Source organism: Drosophila suzukii, unplaced genomic scaffold (assembly GCF_043229965.1).
Source record: "Drosophila suzukii unplaced genomic scaffold, CBGP_Dsuzu_IsoJpt1.0 scf_9, whole genome shotgun sequence".
NCBI lineage: Eukaryota > Metazoa > Arthropoda > Insecta > Diptera > Drosophilidae > Drosophila > Drosophila suzukii.
The window spans coordinates 670,062-688,675 of NW_027255941.1; the positions used below are offsets into that span (position 1 = coordinate 670,062).

General features: G+C 41.8%; 2 protein-coding genes and 1 pseudogene across 2 annotated transcripts; 2 read left to right on the forward strand and 1 right to left on the reverse strand.

The window, feature by feature from the left end:
* Nucleotides 1-270: 270 nt before the first annotated feature.
* Nucleotides 271-2,366, reverse strand: LOC139355130 (uncharacterized). The gene is made up of 2 exons (XM_070999454.1): nt 1,107-2,366; nt 271-960 (listed from the first exon to the last, which is right to left on the reverse strand). The coding sequence occupies exons 1-2, from the start codon at nt 2,364-2,366 to the stop codon at nt 271-273; spliced, it is 1,950 nt and encodes a 649-aa protein (XP_070855555.1).
* Nucleotides 2,367-7,791: 5,425 nt separating this feature from the next.
* Nucleotides 7,792-18,614, forward strand: part of LOC139355135 (phosphoribosylformylglycinamidine synthase-like) — a 73,796-nt pseudogene continuing 62,973 nt past the window's right edge.
* Nucleotides 15,264-16,385, forward strand: LOC139355160 (uncharacterized). The gene is made up of 2 exons (XM_070999493.1): nt 15,264-15,566; nt 15,654-16,385. Exon 2 carries the CDS (start codon nt 15,654-15,656, stop codon nt 16,077-16,079), a length of 426 nt encoding a protein of 141 aa, XP_070855594.1. The 5' UTR covers nt 15,264-15,566; the 3' UTR covers nt 16,080-16,385.

Sequence of the window (18,614 nt, forward strand, 5' to 3'; positions counted from 1 at the left end):
ACACTGGCGCGTGGTGCTTCCGAAAGGTCTTACGCTGCTGCATGCTTTGGTCACAGGCTTCCTCCAGTCTTGCTGCCAATTTGTTCGCTGCTACATCTGCCGAGTCCAGCTCAGATACAGCCAATCCCTCCAGTGCGCTGGCGAAGGTCTGTGTCCTAAAGGTGTCCTGGCGGTAGGCTTTTCTTGGCCCGGTCATCGGCTGGCTTTGGCACGGTGGACCGCCAACTGTCAGCAGGATGGCCTCATGGTCGCTGGCCGTGAACACCTCGCCTATCCTCCATCGTGTGCTACGGGATAACGAGCTGCTCGCGAACGATAGATCGATGATTGAACCGGCCCAGCTCTGTTGAAGGTGTGCTGGGAGCCCTCGTTCAACAGGACGATGTCCAGAGACGCAATTGCTTCAAGGATGGTGCGCCCCCTGGCGTTGGTATAGAGGGAGCCCCAGTCCTCGGCCCAGGCGTTAAAGTCGCCTCCGATCACCACGTTGCTCCTTCCTCTTAGGTCGCTGATCAGCTCGTCCATGATCCTGCTAAAGGACGTCAGTGATAGACTGGGGGCCAGGTAGCAGCTGTAGATCCATGTGCCGCCTACGTTCGCTCGGACAAATCCCTCTACTGCCATCGTGTCCCGCATTGGTGGAACACTCACGCCGCAGAGCCACAGTGCAGCTTTGCCTGTGCGATCCGTGACCCAATCGCTGCTGCTTTCCACTCTGTATGGCTCACTGAGTATCGCCACCTCAGAACCCAGCTTACGCACCGTCTGCTTCAGGAGGTCCTGCGCGGCCCTACAATGGTTCAGATTTAGCTGAATCAATTGCATGACGGCCGAGGTCTCCCTGTCCCGCTGGTTGTGGCTGGGCAGAGTCTGGTTCCTGCCTGGTGCCTGGTCTCCTTTCTTCCTGCCGCAGAGCAGAATAAACATGAAGGCTCCTTGCTGCACTTGGCTGCCTTGTGCCTTTTTTCACCACATCTCATGCAGCAATCGCTCCTGTCCACTAGGCTCTTGCAGTTAACTGCAATATGCCCGGATTCCAAGCATTTAAAACATCTTGGGGGGCCTGTTCTTTCGCGGATCCTGCAGATGGTCCATCCAATCCGCACCTCGCCACGATGGAGGACGGTTTTCCCCAGGGAGTAGGGCAAGCTGATCACAGCTAGCTGCGACTCCGCGTAGCCTCGACGCAGACTCCGAACTCTGATGCGCTCCGCGTCGATACCAAACTGGCTCGCAATCGCAGCGCAGATTTCCTGCTCCGTCGCGATGGAGTCGATGTCTCGTATCTCCAGAACGAGCAGTTTGGTCTCATCCGACATGGCTCGCACTGACGCTGCGTCGCCTAGCACCCTCGCAATGCTCTCCTTCATGGCTTCTGCACTTTCTGCGCTGCCTTTGGCCACCTCGAGCAGTAGGTTGCCGTTAATGGTGCGGCGTACCTTGGATACACAGCTTCCCAAGTCCGACAGCTGTTTATCTTCCCTTCGAGTCACCATGGCTAACACCTCGCTGTACGATTTCCCGCTCGCCTGGACAACGACGGCGTCGGGTCTGGCGCGACGCGTGGCCCTCGGCTTTTTCTTGACCACCTCCCACTCAGCGACCGGAATTGCGGGGCTCACAGTCTTGCTGGCGCCAGCGTGCGTCGCATCTCCCTCTTGTGGCCCTTTTGGCGGGTTCTTTCGGGTGCTTCTGGAAGCTTTGGCACTTTTCTGCTGCATTGGGCGCGTGGATGGTGGGGCCACTTGAACCACGGTTCCTCCAGCCACAGTCGGCTGGCTTATCCTTCGCCAAGGCTCCGTTTGCGCTGCAGAATCTCTCCTCCAGACAGGCGTTGTCTGCTGTTCCTTGTCGGCGCTCTGCAGGCTTCGAGAGCATTTCGCGCACACAATTGCAGCATCTTGCCCATTCACCCTGGTACTGTCGTCCTTGCCGCCCTCTCTGTTCGCCTCTAGGATGTTCGTGTGAAGCGCCTTCATGCGCACGAACGTCTCCCTCGTGGCGACAGTTATGTGGCGCGCCGTCTTGTCCATCATCTTGGTGGATACCTCCTGCAGAAGCTTCCCCAGCTCCAAGAGATCCTCCAGACAGGTTGCCTCGTGGGAGGCCTTGCTCCTTTTGGCCGGCGTTGTCCTCTGCGAGTTAGCTGGGCACGCAGGATCACGCGTCCTCTTAGGGGTATCCTTAGCTTCCTCGGTGTCTACGAAGAGCTCATCGACTTGGGTTGTCGAAGGTGCCGGCGAGCGGGCGAGCTTGCTGCCCTTCTTAAATGCCGCTGCAACTCCGTCGGTCCCATCTTCCCTCGGCTGGCGGGGAGATCTTGCCACCACTGGTCTGCCCGCGAAAGGGTTTTCAGCCTCCTCCATCTCGGGCTACCCGGTTTGTTCGAGGGAGGCTCCCGCGCTGGCCACAGATTTCCCCTAGGCTTACGATGGGGGATATACCGCCCCTTTTCGGTCCCCAGTGCCCCTTTTGATAGACACCGCCGCGGCGGAGGGGTTGGAATATAGCCCGATCCTTGGCCTTCTGCCTTTTGCCGTCCCTGAATCCCGGTGCCAGAATTTGGAGAATTTCGAATATTGAAAATTCAAAAACTTTGGCTGGGCCCGCGTTTATGGCGCTTTCCAACACTATGTGCTGTTAGGCGCGGGGATCCGCGCTGTTAAGCTCCTACCCCGACGTTGTTCAACACTGTAAACAGCTGATTTTGTTGTTTGCAGTGATGAGGGAAAAAACGCGCGGGTGGCAGCTTGTGGATGCTGTGCGCGTGAGAGAGAATTCGAGGTGAAAGCCTCTCACTCGATGGGCGCGGGAGAGGATCCCCCCCCCTGGCCCACGAACCGACAGCAGCCTCACCAGTTTAAGACTTGGGGATACGTTCGGAGGCCCCGCCGGAACAGTGCCCTGGTACGTACCTCTAGTCCCGGAGTGTCTCGCACTATACACAGTACACTTTTTAGGTAACGACCGTCGCTACACTGACTTTAAAACGAGATAATCTCAGAGCGCACTCGACTATACAACCGTCTTGCCTCACGTCAGTTCTGCTTCTGTGTGCAGGTGTAGGGTGTGTGTAGGGTGCTTGTGCAATGAATTAGTGGAGAGGCATCTAAATTAAATGTTTCAATATATAAATTTTCTAATTCATAAATGCTTACTGAAGTTGGTGCAACTAATTGCAGAATTCTTTCTTTAAAATGAATGTCCCCATCATATGTGTCTCTAATTGCTTTTAGAGTAGCCATTTTTAATTAATTTATTTTTATTTATTTATTTTTATTTTATTCCATTTTCTTTAATTTTTAAAATTTCAATACAGCAATATTTATACCCGTTACTCGTAGAGTAAAAGGGTATACTAGATTCGTCGGAAAGTATGTAACAGGCAGAAGGAAGCGTTTCCGACCCCATAAAGTATATATATTCTTGATCAGGATCACTAGCCGAGTCGATCTAGCCATGTCCGTCTGTCCGTCTGTCCGTCTGTCTGTCCGGATGAACGCTGAGATCTCGGAAACTATGAGAGCTAGGCTATTGAGATTTTGCGTACAGATTCCTGAGCTTCTTACGCAGCGCAAGTTTGTTTCAGTAGACTGCCACGCCCACTCTAACGCCCACAAACCGCCCAAAACTGTAACTCCTACAGTTTTGACGCTAGATATAAAATTTTAACTGAAATGTATTGTTCTCATCAATACCTATAGATTGACCTAAAAAAAAGTTTGCCACGCCCACTTAAACGCCCACAAACCGCGAAAACCTGTGACGCCCACAATTTGCATGCTAGATAAAAAATTTTAACTGAAATGTATTGGTGTCGTCGATACCTATCGATTGATCCAAAAATAAATTTTCCACGCCCACTCTAACGCCCTTAACGCTTAAATCTGTCTACCGCCGGTAGGTGGCGCATTTTAATCTCGCTTTGCTGCTTGCATATCTCCATTTCCCTTTGAGTAACGGGTATCTGATAGTCGAGGTACTCGACTATAGCGTTCTTCCTTGTTTTATATTAATGTTGTTTGTGCCAAAATTTTTAAATTTTGTCCAGATCATTTGCCTGGCTCATATATATTTTCTTAAGACATTTATTATGCAATTTATAAAGTTCATAGAAAAAGTTTGCGCACATTATAACAACAATTATTATTAGCAATGTATGAATTAATTCTAAGTCAATGGTGTTTGACTCTACCATATTAATAACATTTGCAGTGGAATCCACTGTTTTTGTATCTATTAAACCCATATTTGGGGTTGGTATTCTTAATATATACACTGCGCGTCATCAGATTAGCGCCCCCTGAGCATTCTCGTATAATGTCCAATATTATCCAATCTATCAAGGCTTAAGCCATACAAATTTTTTTGACGATACTTTTAATAATATTCTTCAAAATAAGATAAGGTACATAATGATAAGTATAACAATAATATTTTATTTATTTCAAAAGAAAATGTATACCAAAAATATGAATTTAATTTTGCGTCATCAGATTAGCGCCCCCTGCTTAAATTTAATGAATTTTCACTTAATGCTTAACAACTAGTAGTGTTTTATGTTTTATCTTATTATTTACTTATTTTCTAATCAAATTAATAGTGGGTGGTCCCGCCCCCATTTTCCAGGACCTCACAGATCCTGCTGGGAAGTGACTCGTACAATTTCTCAATGTATTGTAATGATATTGAAGACCAAGCTTCTTTAATCCCGTCGATGAACTCCAATTTTGTACTATACTGCTTTCCAGACTCGTATACTTTTCACGAGAGCCATCCCCACACGTTCTCTTTTATATTTAAGTCCGGAGAGTACGGCGGCCACTCCAAGACATCAACGTTTTGGCCCTGTATCCACGATTTTACAGATCGGGCAGTGTGGATTGGAGCGTTGTCGTGTTGAAAAAGCCATTTAAGATTTCCAAAAGATTATTATACGCCACGGCGTTCATTTTCGGGGTGAGAAATTGTAACTCATAGGTGCCATAATAGGATATGGCTCCCCATACCATTACGCCACCTACCCGGCTATGTAAACGATCTAAAATATGCTCTTCTTTACGCATGTCATGGAAAGAATAATTATAGCCGTCAGGGCCTTCTAAATTAAATTTTTTTCATCGGAAAAGACTACAAAGCGCCACTCCTTCGACCATGTCATATGCGAGCGAGCAAAATTTAGGCGCATTTCCTTTCGTAACTTATTTAGTTGTGGTTTTTTTTTAGTTTCAGTCTTTTCAAGTGCTCTGCTTTTTTTATGACTCGTAATACCGTGGACTTGCTAGCTTCCACACCGCTTTTTTCTTTACTTTTGGTAAAAGAGTCGTGTGAATTAGACGCATGTCTAACTATAGACCGAATGTCTGCTTCGGAAAGAACTCTGTTGTTACCGCCTTTCATATTTTTACCATAGCCTTGTTTATTTTTAAGAAAATTGGCTATAGTTTTCGATGCCTTCCCATTTTTTCAGCAATTTTATGTTAAGATAAGCCACTTTCACTAAAGGCTTCGGTCTTAGATTTTTCTTCTAAAGATAGGACAGTTCCTTTACCCATTTTGATTCTCAGTTTATAAACAATAATTGAATAATTGTCACAGCACAAAAAATTTCACAACTGTACGCCAAAAATTACGCAAGATAACTAAATTTGAATTTACAGGCGCTAATCTGATGACGCAAAATCAGTGCAAGCTTTTGCAGCGAAAGTAAAACAAAATAATGAAAAAATAGATAACGGAATCTCTCACCTAACGGTATTTCTCTCAGAGAGCGACAATTTGTGCATTTTAAGAGCAACAAAAAATTTGGAAGTTGCGTGCAATAGAAACAGAGATAGATGCAATAAAGTAAAACCAAAAGGGGGGCGCTAATCTGATGACGCGCAGTGTAACTTGGTCTGTCAAATATTTTAGATTTTTGAATTGATTCGTAAATGTTGTTAATGTTATTCATAAACAACTAGTTTGATATGATTAATTTTGATTTGATTTTTTTTTTTGTTTTTGACCAATTATTATTATATTTGACATATAATTTCCTGCCTATTTTGTGTATGGTTTTCAGGCCATACTCTAATCGGGCAACTTATATGTCGCTCAATTTTTACATTTGTTTTTATAAAATAAATGAAAAAATATGTATCGCAGTGCAATTAAAAAAATTTTTGCAACGCAGTGCAAAGAAAAAAAAATTATGCGCTCTTGGTAGCGCTGTCGTTTCACTCTTCCTTGGTACCGGTGCTGGCTGCACAGGTGTACGTCATGGTGGGGCACCGGTGCTGGCTACACAGGTGTACTCGCAGAAGGGGGAGTACAGTGGTCCCTCGCAGTCATCCGGGCACGTCTTCTTCAGCTTTGGGATGGCAACTTTTTCTGGAGGAGGCAATGTGTTTTTATTTTTGGCAATATTTGGGATTACAAGGTAGGTGGATGTGTCTGTGGCTGTGGTCTGATTCTTACGTACTGATAGCAAATTTTTTAGGTATTCAACTTCGGCATGTATTTTTACCGAGTCGGTCCACTTTATTGCTTCGCCGCTGTTGAGCAGCTTCAGTAGTTGAAACAAAACACCAAGATCGTATACTAGAGTTATTTTATCTAATTAGCCGTCACTCAGCGCGTATGTCTTTTATTGAGGATTGACACGACATTGACCTTACCCTTAGAGCCATTTAAATTGTAGGGCGGACTGGCAAGAAGTAAGTACAAGGTACTGTAGGCATAATTTAACACCGTCTGCGTACATTGGTACACGAGAATGAGTTATAACTGAGGGAAGGACATTTAGAAATAAAGTAAAAACCAGCGGCCCCAGGTGAATCTCTTGTGGGACAGCGGAGGTAACGCGGAGTAGATAAGAGATAATTTTTAAAAAGTAATGCCAATGTGGAGTACTAACTTTGCTGCCCTTATGGAATTACAAACCATTCCTTCCACTTACGGGAAAATTGTGAAGATTTTAAAGATAAGGTAAACAATTTGTGATGGGGGTTCCACAAGTCCTCCGGGCAATATCTAAGCACGCACCAAGAAGTACCAACGGAACCAGGCGAATAGACGGGCCTAACACGTTGAAGACCAATCGAATATTTAATTCGACTTGGATACAGAATATGTCGTTTGAAAAAACGTGGCAAATAGATCGGCTATTGGCTGATCAGTTGTTGCGGTAATATTTTCAAAAGATAGCGAGGAAGGATAATTGGTGGATTTTCGATTAGTGCTAACAAAATTATAAAACTTTCGGATTCTGAGATAATTGAACTTTACAACGATTTAAATAGTTTTTGTAGCACAGAGAGTTTAGCATGGTAAAACTATTCCGAGCACTTAAGTATCTAGTAAAAATAGATTGAGATCGGGTATTTTTTATCTGGAATTCTTATTTCTTATTATTTCTGTGCCAGCTCTTAACTGAACCAAGGTGGCTTGTTGGAGACTGACGGATACACAAGAATTAAAAAACCAATTTTACGGTACTATAGATAATATTTATAGCATCATCCATATTTTGGGATGAGTAGAGATCGGACCAATCAAAGCCTGATATTAAAGTTTAGCATCTGAAAGTCAGCCTTGCCAAAAAAACAATGCAATCGCTTAGTTGACTTGTGATTTTTTTTACTAACACAGCACCAGTGTCGATGTAGACCTCGAAAGCAATACGCTATGGATCTTCGGGTTGAGTAAGAGGTGCTACTTTGGTCATACGATTGACTGTGATCCTACAAGTTATATATGTTTTTTTTGCAGATATAAGCACATTTACCATTTACTTTCTAATGTGTGTGCGTAACGTTTTTAATTTTTCTTTTATTTCACGCAGGCTACGAACAGCCGTACGAGCCCCCGCACTACAAATATCCTGCGACGCTTGCGCCGCCACTTCATGTTCTCATACAGGCAAGCAACGGAGCCTCGGACTACGGAAACAAGTTTGGAGAGCCAGTGATTTCCGGTTTTGCCATTTCCTATGGGTTAAATAGTGCAGATGATACGCGGAATGAGTACGTAAAACCGATTATGTTCAGCGGTGGCCTAGGCACCATGCCGGCATCAATGCGCGAGAAGCTGCCACCGACTCGTGGTCAGTTGCTAGCCAAGATTGGAGGTCCCGTGTACAGGATAGGAGTGGGGGGCGGCGCTGCAAGCTCCCTAGAAATACAAGGATCCGGAGATGCAGAACTGGACTTCAACGCCGTCCAGCGGGGAGACGCCGAAATGGAAAACAAGTTAAATCGGGTAGTGCGCGCCTGTCTAAAACTGGGCGACCAAAATCCTATACTGGCCATTCATGACCAGGGGGCAATGACCATTCATGGCAATGGTAACGTCCTCAAAGAACTGGTTGAACCAGGGTTTGCCGGAGCCATTATATTTTTCAAGGAATTCCAGCTAGGGGATCCCACAATTACCGCCCTTGAACTGTGGGGCGCTGAGTACCAGGAGAACAACGCCATTCTCTGCAAGGCAGATCATCGTGATCTGCCGGCGCGAACGCTGCCCTATAAGCTTCGTGGGAGTGGTGACTGGGGATGGGCGTGTGACACTGCTAGAGAGTTCTTCCCCCAAGGATTTTGAACAGGCTCTGAACGAATTTAATTGCAGCACAGCATACCCTTTCGATTTGGAGCTCAAGTATGTTTTGGGCGATATGCCAAAGAGAACATACGACTTGAAACGCGAACTGAGGCAGCTAAGAGAACTGTGTCTACCAAAAGACTTGCGGCTGGACGAGGCTTTGGAGAGAGTTCTTAGCTTAGTGGCTGTTGGTAGTAAGCGCTTCCTCACTAACAAGGTTGATCGCTGTGTCGGAGGATTGATCGTGCAGCAACAGTGTGTGGGCCCGCTTCAGGCTCCACTTGCGGACTACGCCTTAGCAACTTTCTCCCATTTTAGCAATGCCGGCATCGCCACCTCAATTGGTACCCAGCCACTCAAGGGACTGCTTGATCCTGCCGCAATGGCTAGGATGTGTGTCGCTGAAGCGCTGAGTAACCTCGTATTTGTAAAGATAAGTCAACTGGCAGACGTCAAGTGCTCAGGTAATTGGATGTGGGCTGCAAAGCTGCCCGGGGAGGGCGCCAGGATGTTTGACGCCTGCAAGGAGCTCTGTCACATTCTTGAGGAGCTGCAAATTGTTTTCGACGGGGGAAAAGAGTTCATGGCTGCCAAGGTTGGGAACGACACAATAAAGTCCCCAGGTACTCTTGTCATCTCCACATACGCTCCATGTCCGGATGTGCGGCTTAGGGTTACACCTGATCTTAAGGGACCCAGCTCGGACTTTAAGTCTGCGCTGCTCTGGATAAATCTGGAAAGCAGCCTTCGCTTGGGTGGTTCAGCTCTGGCACAGGCATACGCTCAGCAGGGCAATGAGACGCCTAACTTAACGAGAAGTGATCTGCTTGGCAAGGCATTTAAAATCACTCAATCGTTATTGGTAGATGGCCTTCTTAAGGCAGGACACGATGTCAGCGACGGAGAATTGATCGTTTGCCTATTGGAGATGGCTATAGGTGGGCTGAGTGGCCTAAGAGTAGAACTGTCGGAGCCCTTGAAGTCTCTAAAGAGCTACGATGCGGCTGTTGAGAAACTGGATCGTCCCGAACTAGCTCTTCATTTTGCGGAGGAGTGTGGATGGGTAGTGGAAATATTAGATGCAGACCTTGAGCGCGTTCGATCCATCTACAATGACGCCGGAGTGCCAAACTACTATTTGGGTCTCACCGACGGATTCGGACTTGATTCCCGAGTAGTTGTTAAGCACGGTGCGTCGGAGCTGCTGAATCAGCCACTCCGTCTGGTACCAGTTACGAGCTGGAGAAGCTGCAAACCAATCCGGAGTGCGCTGAGGCCGAGTATAACAGCCTTAAATATCGCCAAGCGCCGCAGTACAGGGGTCCCTTGAACCTGCAGGCTGAGCTATCTCTCAAGCGATCCTGCGCCCCAGTTCGAGTGGCTGTGCTTCGAGAGGAGGGCGTCAACAGTGAGCGTGAGATGATGGCCTGCCTGCTAAAGGCAAACTTCGAGGTGCACGATGTCACCATGTCGGATTTATTGCAAGGTAAGCTGGCTTATTTTTTTACACAATCCGGGAACTGCAAATATTTCTTTTAACCAAATCAGTAAATATAAATTATTTATATGTAATTATTAATGAAAAAAGAAAGCTTTTCTTTCGTCGTCTCGGATTGCTGGAGAGCAAATGACTGCCTAGACGACTCCGATTTCCAGCATCTCAGAGTCTGTCCTTCAATTCATTTTCTTGACCCAGCCACTGTGAACACTCAAAATATTTTACGTCTGTGGTGGGAACTGAAGGAAAGCATTCCTCACTACGGACGAAAGAAATTATGACGACTAGTTAGCGCGCTTCGCCTTTATAAAGAAGCACAAGCCGCACACCGTGTGCCTCAATTAACTTTTTTCAGCCATTGCGAATTTGTGCAACGCGAAGGACAAGTCCGATGATGTATGTTAAAAATCAGGGACCGTAATCATTATGAGTTTAATTTTAAAATTAAAAAAAAAATCATTACTTTGGTAAAAAAAAATAAAACTCAGAATTAATCATAATTTTTAAGTTTTAAATAAAAATCAAAAAAATAAAAATAATTCCTGAGCAAAAAAAAAAACCAAAAATAATGAATATTTCTGATTTTTATTTTCTTGATCAAATTGAAACCACATCTTTCCTGTTGTTGAATTTTTTTGAATAAACCTACAAAAGGGATGCAAAGGTGTCTCCTGGAAAACAAAATGGTTATATTGGCCTTCTGCATCCTTGCAGATGATATTTTTGCTTTACACAATCTTCAAAACAAATGGGACAAACATTTAGCACACACACAATATCTAAGCACCCGTTTCCCAGTAATCCACAAATCTTCTTAAGAATTGGCGCCTATTGAGAGTTTCTTTTGATATCAAACCAACCCCGTTACCCAGTCATCCACACAATCGTAAGATATATAATATGTATATACAATAATATTTTAACTTTCATTGAGTTTTACAAAAATTAACTGATAAGGACGAGCTGGAGAGGTTACATCTAAGGTCCGTCAACAAAATGTTTAGTGTGAAAATGTTCTCTCGACGTAAACCTGTGTCCCGGGCAGAATGCACAGCTTGTGTAAATATAGCATAGCTCGCAAATAGTCAGCAAAAGACCAATAGACCCAAAAACTCAACGCAAACGGTCTTCACATTTGTTTTCGTTGTTGTGAAAAAGATATAATATAATTTGTTTAATAGAACAATTTAAATTTATTTTCAAATATTTTTGCTAACAAGTTCCATTTTGATTCCATATACCATATAACAAAATGCTATCAAAAAGCGAGCTCTGATACCAATACATACGTAAAAGACGTTTTGCTTCACTGAACACGACAAAACGGTCTTGGAACAACCAGAACAAAACAGAATAGAAAAAAACGTTTTCGCTCTGAGCGCAAGCGAGCTTATTTAAGAACCTATAAATCGGTTGCTCTCTGAGTCTTTTCGTAAAGAGTCAGGAAAAGACACTTTTTTGCAGAAAACGAGAAACGGTCGACAGTTATTTGCGAGCTCTGAAAAATAGGCATTCCAATTTATGTTCTTCCCAGTACTGCATTACGTTTTCACTAAGGTTGGCTGATTTCGGGCAATAGCTGTCGAATACTATTAGCTAATTTATTATTGGATGTTGTCGAAGTCAAGGACGATGTCGAAGCCAATAATGAGGATGAAGGCGATGCCAGGGATGAGGTCTATGCAAAGGATGAGGTCAATAGGGATGAGATCGATGCCTCAGACTTCAAATTAGTTTGCAAAACAATATAATTTAAAAGCTTTTCGGTGCTTCAAAATTTATTTACCTACACCGTTTTTAAAATTGACTATTTGAATCAAAAGCTGTTTCAGGGTTGCTCTGGCAAGCATATGACTGGTCGGATTTTTCAGTAATGCTCTGCGAATGCGCGGATCCAAGTAGATGCTACATACAATCAATTTGTTCTCTATTATGCTTTCTTCCCTTGTTTGGATAAAACTCTGTTGTAATTTTTCTGGCTTGCAGCGACTGTTAGCCCAAGCTCTAACCAAAGCCTATAATATCGCCCAGGAATATTTGGCTGCTTTGCAATTTTTCAAAGGCTAAGTAGGCTGGCTCCAAAGTTTTGGTGAGGCTTTTTAATTCGACACACTCTTTTGCACATAACTTCACAGGGGATTTTAAGTGTCGCTCGCAAAACTGATAACCCAATTAGCTTTTATTTAAGAAATTAATAATATAAAATGTAACTATTTTAAATAACATATAAATAAAGTTGTTAGTGTTGTGTGAGCTCTTCTTCCAACTCGTCGTGAGGGATTTCGCCATTATCGGTTTCAAACTCATTAAGCAAATCTACGGCTTTTATCATGTTTCGGCTATTATCAGTACTGTAAATCTCTCCCTTTCTTATATTAAATTCATCTAATAAAGACTGAATTTCGGTGCAGAGATTGTGTGACGTATGCGATTTCTATAGCTCTATAAGGACCAATGTGTTAATGAAAAACTTTTCATCTTCGATAAACTGGGCATTGACTCCGTGATTGAACCTCGTAGCAGTATCCATTTTGAGGCACACAAAACGATCTTTTAACGCGTTTATAATCATTTTTATGGATTCGCGTTTCTCCTCAATAAATGCCGTAATAATCCCGAAATATTTGGCATGTAAACGTTCCAAACCCAGTGGAATCGAAAATAGCCAATGAAAGTTTTTCCGCAGTTACTAATTCGATGCACAAAAATGCTTCCTTAAGTCCCATTTTGACAGAAAACTTTTTCTTCTACCTGGCTGTTATTGCTTCCGACATCGTCTTCTTAATCCATTCTCTGCTTGGCTTCCAAATGCTTGCCTAATGCTGAAACGCTAATGATAATGCTAACAAATGATAACCTAATTCTGAAACGCGTTTCTAATAAAATTAGTAAAATCTTACCTTTTTATAATGAATTTTAAGCAACTAAATTATATTAGTATTTTAATAATTGGCTTGATTTTAAAATAAATACTTTAATATTCGCTAATTCTTAAGAAGAGAATTAACTTCCTTTTCTTCTTAAGAATTAGCGGATATTAAAGAAGATAATTAACCCCCTCATCGTCATCTAGCTCAAGGCCCAGTAGCTATAGGTAGAGTAAGTGGTTGGTGGCAATTTGCAATTGTCTCAAAACCAGAATATAAATAAATAACTTCCTAATCTTTAAATTGTGTGGATCACTGGGTAAGTTGGTGGTTTGGTATTTAAATCAATTCTTCAGTAACCGGGACTTCTCAAGACGTAGAGGATTAGTTTCTACAGATTGTGTGGATCAACTTAACTTAATAAAAGACATTGAATAATATTGGTACGTTTGTTAAATGTTGATCCCATTTGCTTTGAAGAATGCCTAAAGCAAAAATATTATCTGCAAGGATGCAGATGGCTAATATAACAATTTTGTTTTTCAGGAGGCACCTTTGCTTTTCTTTTGTAGGTTTAGGTCGGCAGAGGGAAGCCGTGGTTTCAAAATTAGTTTTATTTTTTTAAATAATCATTATTTTTTAGGAATATTTTAAAAATCACAAATTTTAAAATCATGATGAAAATGGATAGGCGAACCAAAGAGTATTTTCCTTTTCCGCGTGTTCGATCCTAAGGGGGTGATTTGTGATTCAAAAACCAGATTAATAATCATTATTTACAGTCCCTGTTAAAAATTGAAGTCAAAGCATCGTGAAAAACATTAAAAAAGAAATCCAACGTGTCACTTTAACTTTATTATTATGCTTAAATTAATTTAGAAAATATTACACCCCCTTCCTGTGAATCGGTATGCCGTTCACTTTCAACACGTAGTGGGACGGGGCTGAGGAAAGTAGTAGCTGCTGTCTTAACGTCAACATATCAAACTTTCCCGTCTTAGCCGGGCTTTACTTTTTAATTCATCCCTTATTCCAAGAACTCAGGCCAAATCAGGATCTAAAACGAGGTCAAAAAAAGTAACTGTGGGAGGTACTTAGATACCTAGAGTTTCCTTTAAGGCTTGTGAGATTCTCTATGGATTTTTAGGCCGTATGACGCTTTACGACTGATGTGGAGTCCCTTTTACACAATTTCTTGATGTTCGGTATCCAAAACTTTTGACGACATTGATTTATGGTAACTGCAAAATTCTAAATTCTTAAAGTGCGATAGAAAAGGATAGGTTTCCTTTGCTGTCGGCGAAAAGGCCGGTCCATTTAACCAAAGGCTGTTGCTTGAGATTTTTGGTTCAGGCGATTTTCGAATTGAAGTGTCGACAGTATTATAGATGGACGGTGTTGCTTTAGTAGTGGCAAAGATTTCAACAATGCGGTGTCTTACAAAGGGTTTGAACTTAATAGTACTCGACTTTATCTCTGATGTCAGCAGCTACTCCGGTTTTGCTTATTCGAAATGGCATCAGTATGGGTAAAAGGGACTTAAAGTCATCAGGGCCTTTGAGAAGACAACAAGGTATTGAAATTGGTTCAGTGGTGGGTGCTGTATCAAAAACGATTCGTATTTTCACAGGTTTGTGTACAATGTGTACTGCAAAATGCGGTAGATACCAAATGCGTTGTTACTCCATATTTCGTCTTCCAGGTGTCTCTTGGCATATCCTTTGTCGATATATGTACTATAGCATTTCTTGTATATATACAGTGGTGCTCATAGACTTAAGCCACTGCCACTACCATAAACTGTTTTCTTAATAACTTTGTTTGAACATATTTATTTCTGCCAAAAATGTTTACATTTTGCAACACTGTTACTTAAGCAGCTGATCACAGTAAAAAATGACAAGTAGATATTCGGAGGTTCGCAAAAAATTTACTAAATGTCAAAAAGGAGTATTGCGCTCTGCTCATATACTTAAGCCACCTTGAGCTAAAATCGTCAAACTTGTGTTTTTTCCGGGAAAGTTTTGCTAGTTATTTTCTAAACTAAAATATTGAATACACCCAAAAAAAAAACCAAAAGTATACACTTAATAAGCGTTGTGTTAAAAGTATACTAAAGTTAGTATAAAAATGTAAGTATTAACTCAACACTAATTAGTTTCAACTGTATACTTTGTAGTGTAAGTGCTCTACCAAAGAGTATAAGGCGTAAACCTGTAGTGTTATTTTTAAACTAGTCATATTTGACTATTTAGTTTATAATTTATACTTTTGGTTTCAACAAAAACTTAATGTAGTATAAAGAAAATGTAGTTTCAAGTTATTACAAAATAGTTTCATGCCAACACTTTATAGTATTAAGCTTATACCAATTATTATATGAGTGAGACTCAGTAGTATAAATAGTATACTGAACATTAAATAGTTTTTCATGGTGTGAAACTAGGACAATAGCGAATATTCGAACATATATTTTGGTGTAAAACCAGGACAATAGCGAGTATACGAACACAGAAAATGCTACCGGAGTTGGCGTTGTTTGACGCGTTAATGATTATTGTGATGATTTATCTCTGTGAGTTTGGTCCCGCATTTTTGTGAATTTTGTGCCGAGTCAACATGTAAGTAAAATATTTGTTCTAAAATTAAAAAAAATCAATATTATATTGTCCCTGTTGGTAAATTTTGTGTGTATTGTGTATTTTCAGATGCAAGTGCTTTGCGCACGCGTACAGATGCATAACGCGAAGGAGCTAACGAACTCGACGTACCGCCTTTGTGCTGTCAGAACAGCGAGTGCCTTCCGGACGACGCAGCGCTCGTCATTGCAGGCCAAGTTCCCCTATGTGAACTGGTGCGGGAGCCACAGAACCAAGACCGAGGTGAAGAGGAGTGCCAGGATGCAGAGCGTCGACAACTGGCAGGCAGCCTGGGACAACTCCAGCAAGGGACGCTGGACGCTGGACGCAAGGGTAAATAGGAAGCACGGACAGGTAGATTTCTACCTCACGCAGGCGCTGAGTGGACATGGTTGCTTCCGAAGCTTCCTTAAGCGCTTCGGACACGACACGGAGAACGGTTGTCCAGAGTCCGGCAGTGGGATTGTTGATGACGATCAGCATGTCCTATTTTAATGTCACTGCTTCGGGTCTGATCGCCAAATGCTGATGAAGACCACCGGGGCAAGAGTTCGGCCAGCGACGGCAGCCTACGCAGCGAGTGTACTGCGAACGCTGCGTCGCATCGAGAATGAGAGGAGAGAAGCTACAGCCTAGGTGGCTACCATTGCGCTAAGCAATACCTTGCGGTGATACCGCGCAATCACGGCCCCTACTCTTGTTGCTTGTACTTATTTTAGTCTGTATATACGTGTTAGGTAAAGGAATATAAAAAAAAACAAGAAGGAGCTAAAAACATGATTTGTGTGTTGCGCAAAATATGAATATTTATGAAATAATAACAAAATAATATGTCAAATAGTAATAAAAGAAAAACAACATATAACTTGATTTTATTGGGTTTGGGATACCACGAAAAACAAAATAGTATAAATTTTATACTACAGGCAACGGGGAAATCGTATAAGTTTTATACGAAATAGTATAAAATGTATACTAACGATTTCGATAAATAGCTTAAAAAGTATACTACGGCTCTCTAGATTAGTATAATATGTATACGAAATAGTATAAAACGGAGACTACATAGGATAGCTTTTATACTAAATAGTATAAAAAGTAAACTATCAGCATAAATTTCAGTACACTGAGTGAGTATAAATTGTATACTCGTTAGTTTAATTTTGATAACTTCGAAAGTTTCAGTTTAATACTTTCGGTGTCATAAGGTTAATACGCATCTTATCAAGATATTTTTGACACTCAATAGTTTAGTTTTAATGTACGAATAGTTTAGTTTCTATGATCATTTTTTTTTGGGTGTACGTTTCCCAAAACAATGTACGGGGACATCCTTATCCTTATCTTTATCCTTATTAACAATTAATCTGGAGAATATTCCGATAATTTGCCACTTTCCTGGATATTTCAACAGGAGAACGACCTCAAACACACCAGCAAGATAGTCAAGTCGTGGCTTAACTAAGAGGCAATCAATGTTTTGCATTGGCCACCGCAGAGCCCCGACTTGAAGCCTATAGAGAACTTGTGGGCAATTCTCAAAAAAGTCGTTGGCCAAAAAAAAACCATCAAATAAAAACGATTTGGCGAATTTCGCCAGAAGAGTGGAAGAAAATCACCCCTCAACAGTGCGCACGTCTTGTGGATTCAATGCCAAAGCGTTGCTCCGCTGTTCTTAAGCAGAAAGGTCATCCCACTCAATATTAAAGTAAATTTATTAAAAGTATAAGGAATAATAGGCAAATTTTAACTTTTTCAACCATTTTTTTTCCAGGCGGCTCAAGTATGCGAACAGGACATTTTGGAGATGGTCACAGATTTTTAAAGTTTTTAGTTGAAAATATATTTTTATAACTTTGGTTATTCTTCTATTAGAACACTGATATGTAGAACTAATGTTACACAAAAAATTGGAGATGTGAAATAAAAACTTTTCTTAATTTTCGTTTAAATTTTTGGTTGAAGTCTTGTGGCTTAAGTCTATGAACACCACTGTAGCTCTGTAAAGTCTTTATTTCTGATAAACTTTTTTTCTATTCCTAACAATATTGTCTCTGCCATTACAGAGCTTTCACCTAAAATGAATCAAAATTTGTATTCCTTCGATTTTAGTTCTTATACTTTGAAGTATTGGTTTTGCTCTAACATTACCGAGAGAATTTAGAAGTGATAATTCCGTAACTGTGTAACCATCTGCGGGAAAGTTGTTTTTAACGAGCGTATGCAAACTATGATATATATGGAACAGTTTTGAGTCATATGTCTTAACATTGTTTCTATTGCCACTGGTAGTTCAATAATTGTTTTTGAAAGTCCGAAGTGAAGGTTATCAAAACCGATTAAGATGACTTTGCTTGGCAATCACATAGTTGGAGACTGGCAAATTTTGTAGAGATATAATTGCTGATGCCACTTATTTTAAGGCGAACTTTCTTTTAAGCTTCGATATTCTTCTAATTGTCGTATCATTGCAGAGTAAGTGAATATTAAGATCCATTTAAATCCAGTTTATAAGCGGTTTCCAGTTCGAATAGGGTTATAGCAATTCCTTCATCGAACTTAGCAAATGTGTAGATCATCATCGGCGACAATGTCTCTTTGGCTTCACCAATTTAGCACTTGCGCAATCGGATACGGGTTTGTCCGTTGTCGCAGAGGAACAGTTCAGTGGAATCTTCAAAAAGTTGCTTAAACAGCGACCAATCACTGGAAATTAGCAACGAAAAACAATAACGATATGGTGTGTGGCGTCCGTCAATTTTGTTGTTAAAATTTGAATCATGATAACTGGCATCTGTAAATCAACTTTGTGGTAATTATGCTCGTACTGTATGCTCTCATGATAACTGGCATCTGTAAATCAACTTTGTGGTAATTATGCTCGTACTGTATGCTCTCAATGCCGACAATTGCGGTTGTTCATAAGCAATATCTAACGAGCTGGTCAAAGTCTAAACTCTAGAGAAGTTGACACGTTGGAGGTTTTTTGATTGCCCTGGCGGATAGCTGTGCCTCGATTCACAGCCGTCT

What these genes read in the sequence shown, in the direction of transcription:
- LOC139355130 (XM_070999454.1), bottom strand. Translation starts at nt 2,366, where the DNA reads ATGGAGGAGGCTGAAAACCCTTTCGCGGGCAGACCAGTGGTGGCAAGA. An exon ending in CCGTCCTCCATCGTGGCGAG is followed by an intron (nt 961 to 1,106) that starts GTGCGGATTGGA and finishes TGGTGAAAAAAG; the next exon opens with GCACAAGGCAGCCAAGTGCA.
- LOC139355160 (XM_070999493.1), top strand. Translation starts at nt 15,654, where the DNA reads ATGCAAGTGCTTTGCGCACGCGTACAGATGCATAACGCGAAGGAGCTA.